The 10,508-nt window shown below is 35.9% G+C and overlaps 1 protein-coding gene across 4 annotated transcripts in view; it reads right to left on the reverse strand.

Moving 5' to 3' along the window:
- The window catches only part of USP34 (ubiquitin specific peptidase 34), a 255,697-nt gene that overhangs the window by 59,882 nt on the left and 185,307 nt on the right, over positions 1 to 10,508 (reverse strand). For all 4 annotated transcript variants that reach the window (XM_023512071.1, XM_012804030.2, XM_023512069.1 and 1 more), the window contains 5 exons: positions 10,000 to 10,065; positions 8,605 to 8,751; positions 8,455 to 8,511; positions 8,284 to 8,361; positions 7,796 to 7,890 (listed from right to left, as the gene is read on the reverse strand). In XM_023512071.1, coding sequence (XP_023367839.1) covers positions 7,796 to 7,890; positions 8,284 to 8,361; positions 8,455 to 8,511; positions 8,605 to 8,751; positions 10,000 to 10,065 — 443 coding nt within the window. The remainder of the gene's footprint in view (positions 1 to 7,795; positions 7,891 to 8,283; positions 8,362 to 8,454; positions 8,512 to 8,604; positions 8,752 to 9,999; positions 10,066 to 10,508) is intronic.

Consider the following 10,508-nt stretch of genomic DNA (forward strand, 5'->3'; position numbering starts at 1 on the left):
AGTGTGGACTGAGACTAGAGGGCTGGGCCAGTGCCCTGACTCTAACTGGCCTGGCAAGCAGAGGCTGGCTGGGCATGGACTGAGATTGGCGGGCAGAGGCATGGCCCCTGGCTCCAACTGGGCCTGTGAGCAGAGAAGTGCACAACTAAGTCTGGTGGGTGGAAGTGTGAATCCCTGGCTCCAATTGTGCTGTTGAAGACCCTCAAACCCCTCTTTGTTGAGCAGGATTTACACTGCCTGAGACAATTTGGTTGGAACCTATGTCTGGGGCTGTCCACTTGGGGACATTCTGAGGTTGACCTTAGAAGTTCTGTAGCAGAGAAGACCTGAAGGGTGGGAGCTGGGCACACAGTTGTTTGTATCTCTTCACAGTCGAGACTTAAACCTAATACTGTGGCTTCTTAGGATAGGGTAGAAGTTGGCTAATATCAAAACAGCTAGCTTGTGCTATCTCACCAAGTAGGTCCTCAGAGTCTCCAGCCAAAACTCTGAAAGGGGCCTTTGTATGGTTGTAGGAGATAAGCCACAATTACAAAGCTAGCACTTTGATAAGGGGCTATCTCTACTACCTGGGAACCCTAATTCATCTCATCCTACCAGTTCTAATAACCAAACGGTAGAAAATAAACACGGTGCAGACCCAATAGAAGAACTCTGGCAACATGAATAACCAGAGGAGATCAACCTCCCCAAGAAATGACAAAGGAGACACAACTGAAGATGCCATGCAAAGACAAATAGCAGCAATGTCAGAAGTTGAATTCAGAATATAGATTGCAAATAAGATAAATAGAATGGAAGAAAAGATTGAAATTAAATTCCAAAGAGTAGCTCTAAAGTTGTCTCAATAAATTAATGAATTCAAAGACAAAGTCACCAAAGATATGAACATAATGAGAAAAGAGATAGCAGAGCTCAAGGAAATGAAAAAGTTAGTTGAGGAACTCTAAAATACAGTAGAATTCCTCAGATATAGAGTCAACCAGGCAGAATAAAGGATCTCTGAAACTTAACACAAAGCTTTTGAATGTTCCCAAACACTCAACAAGGCAGACAAATGGAGAGCAAAAACTGATCACCACTCCCTGAGAGAGTTGTGGGATCACTCCAAAAGATCAAACATTCGTCTTATAGGAATTCCTGAAGAAGAGAATGGTCCTAAAGGTACAGATGCTCTACTCCAAGAGATTTTGGAGGAGAATTTCCCAAGCATTGCAAGGGATACAGAATTTCAGATAGCAGACAGTTTCAGAACCCCAAGAAGACTCAATCCAAATAAAGCATCTCATAGACACATTGTGATTAACTTTGCCAAAGTGGAGACAAAAGGAGAGAATTCTGCAGGCAGCCAAATGTAAGAAAAGCCTCACCTACAAAGGGAGAAGTATCAGAATGACTGCAGATCTCTCAGCTAAAATGTTTCAAGCCAGAAGAAGATGGTCATCAATCTTCAGTCTCCTAAAACAAAACAACTTCCAGCCAGGATCCTGTATCCAGCTAAACTGAGTTTCATTTGTGATGGAGAAATCAAATACTTTAATGACACAGACATGTTGAAGAAATTTGCCATAACTAAACCAGTTCTCCAGAATATCCTCCACAATGACCAGCACAATGCTCTACCTCCAAAGTAAACTCACCCAGAATTTGTTGAACAAAATCCAACTTCCACAGTGGTGAAAGGATTCAAAATGTCCACTGGACATCTGAAAATCATGATACCCAAAACACAACCAGGCTTATCAATTCTCTCAATTAATGTGAATGGTTTAAATTGTCCTCTAAAGAGGCACAGGCTGCTGACTGGATACATAAACTCAGACCAGATATCTGCTGTATCTTAAGACTCTCACCATACCTTACATGATAAAAACAGACTCAGGGTGAAGAGATGGACTTGTATAATACAGGCAAATGGAAACCAGAAAAAAGCAGGTACTAAAACTTTAATAGCAGATACAATTGGCTTTAAACCAACAAAGACAAAGATAAGGTAGGTCACTACATACTTGTCAAGGGAAATACCCAACATGAAACAATTTTGATAATTAACATTTATGCACCCTACCAGAATGATCCTCTATTCATAAAGCAGACCCTAATGGATATGAACAACTTGGTATCTTCCTGCACTGTAACAGTTGGAGATTTTAACATCCCTTTGACAGTCTTGGATAGATCCTCCAAGAAGAAACTAAACAAAGAATATTAGACTTAAACCCGACCCTAGAACAAATGGACTTTATAGACCTCTACAGAACATTTCACTCTAATAAACCTAAATGTACTTTCTTCTCATCAGCCCACAGGTCATTCTCCAAAATAGATTATATCCTAGGACATAAGTTTAACCTTAGCAAAATTAAAAGTACAGAAATTATTCCTTATTATCTTTTGGGACCACTTAGAACTTAACAGCAACAGGAATCCTCAAAGTCCTGGAAACTAAATAATCTTAGGCTGAATGATAACTGGGTCAAAAATGAGATTAAGAAGGAACTCATCAAATTTTTGGAACAAAATGATAATGAAGACACTAATTATCAAAACCTGTGGGATACTGCAAAGGTAGTCCTATGAGGGAAATTTATAGCATTGGAAGCCTTTATCAAGAAAACAGAAAGAGAGAAAGCCAACAACTTAATGGATCATCTCAAACAACTGGAAAAGGAAGAATTTTCCAACCCCAAATCCAGCAGAAGAAAAGAAATAACCAAAATTAGGGCAGAATTAAATGAAACTGAAAACAAAAGAATCATTCAGAAGATCAACGAAGGAAAAAGTTGGTTTTTTGAAAAGATTAAGAAAATTGATAAACCTTTGGTCAACCTAACCAGAAATAGAAAAGTAAAATCTCTAATACTATCAGAAACAGATTTCAGAAATTCAAAAAATCCTCAATGATTACTACAAAAATCTCTATTCCCAGAAATATGAAAATCTGAAGGAAATGGACCAATACCTGGAAGCACTCCACCTTCCTAGACTCAACCAGAAAGAAATAGAAATCTTGAATAGACCTATTATCAATCACTGAAATAGCATCAACAATACGGAATCTCCCAAAAAAGAAAAGTCTGGGACCAGACTTTTCACATCCAAATTCTATCAAACCTTTCAAGAGGAAATAGTACCTATATTATACAACCTTTTCCAAAGCATAGGAAAAGAAGGAATATTTCCCAACCCATTCTACGAAGCAAATATTATCCTGATACCCAAACCAGGAAAGATTCCAAAAACCCCCCCAAATTATAGACCAATATCATTAATATCGATGCAAAAATATTCAATAAGATCTCAGCAAACAGAATTGAACAACACATCAAAAAATTATACACCTTGATGAAGTTGGTTTTATTCCAGGGTTACAGGAATAAAACCTGGCTCAACATACACAAATCTATAATATATAACATCAATAAAATAAAAAACAAAGACCATATGATTCTCTCAATTGACACAGAAAAAGCCTTTGATAATATCCAGCATCCTTTCATGATCAGAACACTTAAGAAAATAGGCATAGAAGGGACACTGCTTAAACTGATAGAGGCCATCAACAGCAAACCCACAGCCAATATCATATTGAATGATGTAAAATTGAAAACATTTCCACTCAGATTAGGAACGAGGTAAGGATGTCCACTGTCTCCACTGTTATTCCACATAGTAATGGAAGTCTTAGCCACTGCAATCAGGCAAGAGAAGGAGATCAAGGGTATCCAAATAGGGTCAGAGGAGATCAAACTCTCACTCTTCACTGATGATACGATCCTACACTTGCAAAATCCCAGGGACTCAATTTCAAAACTCTTAGAAGTGATCAAGGAATATAGCAGCATCTCAGGATACAAAAATCAATACTTACAAGTCAGTAGCTTTTATATTGCCAACAATAGTCAAGCTAAAAATAACAATCAAGGACTCTATTCCTTTTACAATAGTGCCAAAGAAGATGAAATATCTAGGAATTTACCCTAATAAAGGACATGAAAGAACTCTATGAAAGAGAGATCTATGAAACTCTGAGAAAAGAAATAGCTGAAGAACAAATGGAGAAACATACCATGCTCATGCTGGGAAGAATCAACATTGTGAAAAAGTCCATACTATCCAAAGCAATCTACAGATTTAATGCAATCCCTATTAAAGCACCACCATCATACTTTACAGAACTTAAAAAAATAGTACTTTGTTTAATATGGAAGCAGAAAAAACCTTGAATAGCAAATACATTACTCAGAAATAAGAACAAATCAGGAGGTATCACGTCACCAGACTTCAGGCTATACTGTAAATCGATAGTGATCAAAAAGCATGGTACTGGCACTAAAACAGAGTGGTGGATTTATGGAACAGAATAGAGAACCAAGAGATGAACCCAGTTACTTATCATCATTTCCTCTTCGACAAGCCTATCAAAAATATTCAGTGGGGGAGAGACTCCCTATTTAACAAATGGTGCTGGTAAACCACTTCAAAAATATTCAGTGGGGGTAAAGATTCTCTATTTAACAAATGGTGCTGTGCTGGGTGACCTGTAAAAGACTTGAAACTGGACCCCCACCTTTCACCATTAACAAAAATGATTCTCACTGGATAAAAGATTTAAACTTAAGACATGAAAACTATAAAAATACTAGAAGAGAGTGCAGGGAAAACACCTGAAGAAACGGGCCTGGGAGAATCTTTTATGAGGAAGACTCCCCAGGGAATTGAAGCAACACCAAAAATACATTACTGGGATCTAATCAAACTAAAAAACTTTTGTACAGCCGAGAGCACAGTACGTAAACAAACAACCTTTAGAAGATGGGAGAAGATTTTTGTAGGTTATGCTTCCAACAACGGTCTGATAACTAGAATCTACAGAGAACTTAAACTAATCAATAAGAAAAGATAAAATAACCCCATTTCTATGTGGGCAAGAGACTAGAACAGAAACGTCTCTGATGAAGACAGGGGCATGGGCCTACGAGCACATAAAAAAATGCTCATCATCCTTGATCATTAGAGAAATGCAAATCAAAACCACTTTGAGGTATCATCCAACTCCAGTAAGATGAGCCCACATTACAAAATCCCCAAACTACAGATGCTGCCATGGATGCAGAGAGAAGGGAATGCGTCTACACTGCTGGTGGGAATGCAAGCTAAAACAACCTTTTTGGAAAGAAGTTTGGAGAACACTCAAGGAGCTAAAAGTAGACCTACCATTTGATCCTGCAATTCTTCTACTAGGTATATACCCAGATGATCAAAAAGTATTTAACAACAAAGACATCTGAACCATAATGTTTACTGCAGCCCAATTCATAATAGCCAAGACATGGAAACAGCCCAAGTGCCCACTGACCCATGAATGGATTAACAAATTGTGATACATGTACACCATGGAATACTATACAGCCATAAAAGATGGAGACTTCACATCTTTTATGTTTACCTGGATGGAACTGCAACATATTCTTCTTAGTAAAGTATCTCAGGAATGGAAAAAAAAGTATCCAATACACTCAAATACTACCATGAAATCAATATATAATCACCTACACACTCATATGAATGCCAAAACATAACTATAGTCCAGAAAGCAGAAGGGAAAAGGAGTGAGGGGGAATATGGGAGGAGGGAGGGTATTTAGGGGACCTCACCTAATGTGCATGAGGCAGTGGTACATTTCAAAATATTGAGAAATGAGTATAATTGTGATGGATGTGTTACTTAATTCAATGTAAGCATTTCACATTGTATATTGAAGTAGTACCGTAAACCCCATAAATGCATCAATGTACAAAGTTATGATTTAATGAAAAATAAAAAAAAAGAAAAAAGAAAAATCTCTACCCAATTATTCTACCCAAATCTACCTTCTTATGGCACTTAAGAACCTTCTGCTATAGAAGTTGAAAGCAAGATGTCTTCAGATAGACATTATCATATTTTAATGAATACACAGTAGAGTGGTTAAAAAAAACCTTTGTAAATGAATTAAGAGGACACACACACAAAAAAATCAAAATTGTAAAACTGCAGGAAAATGTTTCTTCAAAAAGCCAATCCATTGATTTTTGTATCAACTAATATATGTTTTTTAATCTCCAGAAATATTTTCTTAACAAAGGTAAGTATTTCAAAGATTAAAGGGAAAATGTTATCAATGTGAATCATGAAATAATAATAAAGAAAATGAAAAGGGAATATAAAATAAAGCAATTTTTTTTTTCTGAGACAGCCTCAAGCTATTGCCCTGGGTCAAGTGCCGTTGTATCACAGCTCACAGCGACCTCCAACTCCTGGGCTTAAGTGATTCTATTGCCTCAGCCTCCTGAGTAGCTGGGACTACAGGGGCCTGCCACAATGTCTGGCTATTTTTTGGGTGTAGTTGTCATTGTTTGGCAGGCTCGGGCCAGATTTGAACTTGCCAGCTCAGGTGTATGTGTCTGGCATGTTAGCCACTTGAGCTATAGGTGCCACCCACAAAGCAATTTTTATTTGAAGGTTACCAAACTACTACTTGTCAAATTTTCTAAAAAAACTTAAACTGAGAAGGAGTACTTTTGATCAATGTACGTAAACATAAACAACCAAAAATAACATCAATACAGAAAGAAGGAAAAGAAGAACCAGTATGAACACAGTGTAAGAACCTTATACAACACTCTTTAACTCAACCGTTAACTCTCAAATCTGACTTCACCCCAGACCTCTTTCTAAGCTCAAACCTAACAGCCAGTCATCTGCAGGACCTTTCTACTCAGATTCCCCTGAGAACTCAAATTCAACTGGATTATCTCCCTGAAATCTGTTCATTTGTATTTCCTATCTTAGAGACCAGAAGTGAGAAAATGTCTTTGTATTTCTGTGTCTCCATGTCTTTACCTGCAAAATGGGGATAATAAATAGTATTTACTACAAATGAATGCCATGAACATTAAATGAATTAAATCATAAAATATTCTGAGAGAAGCGCTTGTTAAATGAAAAATTCTATGAAAAGGGTAACTATTACAGTACTCTCTCCTTTGCTGTGGTTCTGCTTGTCATGGTTTCAGTTACCCATGATCAAATGCAGTCCAAAAACATTAAAAAGGGAAAATCCCAGACATAAAAATTCATAACTTGTGTGCTGTTCTGTGCATTGTGATAAATATCTCGTACCATCCAGCTCAGGATGGAAGTCATAACTTTGTCCAGTATATCCATGCTGTAGGTGCTACAAACATACTGCTCACTTAGTAGCCTTCTTGATTATCAGATCAGCTGGCTCCATATTGCTTTACTTAATAATGGCCCCAAGGTTCGAGAACACTCTGCGTAATTTATAAATCAAACTTATATTATAAGTATAAACAGGAAAAACACAGTGTATACACATATAGGGTTTGGTACTATTTGCAATTTCAGGCATCCACCATGGGTCTTGGACCATATCCCCCCAGGATAAGGGGACATTACTCTATTACCTAATAACTAAAGCTAGACATCTGAGAGTCGATACAAGTAATGAAAATGATCACTGCCCTCATCCTCTATGTCTCTGTTCCTACAAATCTAGAAGTTTTGCAAGTTCAGTAATTACAATTTTCTTTCTAGCTCAAACAGAGGTCAGAATAAATTATAATTCACTAAATAATTGAATCAAAAGTTGCTACATGAGAATTACCTCCCTGTAACTGATTTTAGCCTAATAACATAATTTTCATAAAAGTTTCATCTTACTTTTTCCTTAGTCTTTTACTTCCATTCTGTGATTATCAAAATAATAAAAATTACATCTCAAAAAGCATACCGTTTTTCAGCTCTTACTTTCTTCCCACAATGAGAACAAGTATACATGTTGTCACCTTCTAAAGTGTCTTTAATAGTAACTTCATCAAGAGATTCCTGTGTATAAAGCCACATTTAAAAGTTTCACATTATTATTTGTACCATGCAAACATACAAAAAGCAGCAATTACAATCTGGGCTAAATGCACACAAGAAAGCTAATTTATTTTAAAAAAACTAAGTAAATTCTAAATTGTAGTAAAAAATTGTTTTCATTCACATTGACAAGGTTCTCTAAAAATCATACTAAATTTTTCACAAGGTTAAGTATTTTAATTTTAACTAGGGAAAAAAGTTTTATAGTTTAACTTATTTGAATAGCACAGAAAAAAGAAAAGACGTAATAAAAACATGAAAAAAGTTAATTTCTTCTTAAGGTGACAAACATAAATCTGCTATATATATAGTTAAAAGCATGAACAGTTAAAAAATTATTTAGCTATTACTCACATAAATGTTCTTCATGTCAGCCACTTGGCACCTCACAGTGTAAAACTCTTCAGCAGTTTGACTAACATGTTCACAATCCTTATCAATGAACAGTCAAAAATTAGTAATTTGTTATAATAAACAAAAACATATTAGTCTCTCTAAAAGGCAAAATATAGGTATAATACTTACCAAAGATACAACATTGTTTGTAATTACACCTCCAAATAAACTTTTGACAGTATTTTTCTTTAAATATAAAACAAACACAAGTCAGTAATTAAAACGTAGGCAAATCCACTCAAATTTCAAAGATACTTTTTTCAGTATTCTGGTACTAACCAGCTCTGGAGACATTTCTTCAATTTTGGTAATTAAATCAGTAAAAAACTCTGTCATATCTTTTTGTTCCCCTGTATTCAGAGGCTGCTTATCCATGGTATATGTTTTACAGAAGGGTCTAGGATTATATGCTTTGCATTCACTCTCCTGCAAAGAAAAGGGAGAGGGAGAGAAGATGCTAAGTATCAAATAAAAATAAGAAAATTACTACAGGTTCTTAAATGAATGACTAACAAAAACAATAGCAAACCAGGTAGCAAATCTACAAAGAAAGTTTTAAAATGCCCTCTTTTATTTCTTTTTATTTGGTTGATATGGGATTTTCAGTTTAATGGCCCTGGTGGCAGAAAATTCTTAAATTACCTTAACAAATTTGTATTTTTAAGTATAGGAATTTCTAGGAAGAAATTTGGACTCGCATTTGTATTGCAAAGTATGAAATATAAAATTTTTGCTTGCTGAGTAAGTTTTTCTAGAGACTAAATTTTCTGTTAATAGATTTTTACATAGTAGTTTACAATAGTAATTTTTTGTCCATTCAAATGGCATGTTCTAACTCTGTTAAAAGGTGACTAAAAGTAGAATCAAAGGATGCCTAGCAAATCTTTACATTTTATTTAAAAAGATCATTTATTACATCTTTAACTAAGTATGAGAAGATGAAAACTACAGAAATAAAAATAACATAATCCCTGTCCTCATGATTGTAATAGGACAGGTAATTCAATATAAGAGGTATAAACAACAGAGAGAATGGTGACTTAGAGACACTCTGGTAAATCTGTGGAATCTATAGCTTCTCACAGAGATGAAGAACAAGCAGGTTCTTGAAAAGTGACAATAGGGAAAAAATGAAGAAAAATGACACAGGAAGGAGGAGTGGCATAAATAACTGCACAAGTGACAAAGCAACAGGGCAAGAGTCAAACAACTAATAGTTACGGTAGGGTAAAGCTGGATATGGGGAGGATAAGAAAGGAGGGTGAAGGCTAGAGGCTAAATTAGATATATGCTATGGTTAGTAACTTCAATAGCATTGTCTTCACAATGAAGAATCACTTAATAGTTTTAAGCAGGGGAGTAATATAAGATTTGCTATCTTTTCTAAAAGTTTGATCATTTTGTAGTTTTAGGAGTGGGAATAAAGAAGGACAAAGAAAAACCAGTTAGAAAGGTATAGGCATAAAAGGGAGTGACCCAATGATTGGAAAAGGATCAGATATGAAGTATTTTTCACAGGACAAATTAACAGAATACATCCAACTAAGATATAACTGTTAAAAGCCATTATGACAAAATAGATGTAACTGACAAATTCAAGACAGAGACAGTACAAATGAACTTTTTGTCATAGGGTATATCTATTACTATTCTCTCCAGGATTCTCAAACATACCATTAAATATGTAAACATTTTCTGAAGCTCAAGTAGAGTGGTCTTATGCTTCATATCTTCTGAGTACTGGAAATCAAAAGAAAATTTTCCATTAAAACATATTGATAGTAAATAGGGCATTCTGAACAAAGAAAATCAGGCAACGTTCTAGACTGTATCTGTTTTCATTCTTTTAGCTGTATGTAGGAAAAACATTGACACATTCTATTTTTTTTTTAGCAGTATATCACTCAAAATTACACTACTTTTTTGTTACATAAATTCAGCCATCACTATTTTATTACAGGAACCTAAGTGGGGAGATCTTTAAAAAAAATCACTTTCTGGGTGGTGCCTGTGGCTCCGTGGGTAGGGCGCTGGCCCCAAACACGGAGAGCGGTGGGTTTGAACCCCAGACCCAGCCAAACTGTAACAAAAAAATAGCCGGGTGTTGTGGCAGGCACCTGTAGTCCCAGCTACTTGGGAGGCTGAGGCAAGACAACTGCCTAAGCCCTTGAGTTGGAGGTTGC

Source organism: Otolemur garnettii, unplaced genomic scaffold (assembly GCF_000181295.1).
Source record: "Otolemur garnettii isolate 467f Iridium unplaced genomic scaffold, OtoGar3 scaffold00024, whole genome shotgun sequence".
Lineage (NCBI taxonomy): Eukaryota > Metazoa > Chordata > Mammalia > Primates > Galagidae > Otolemur > Otolemur garnettii.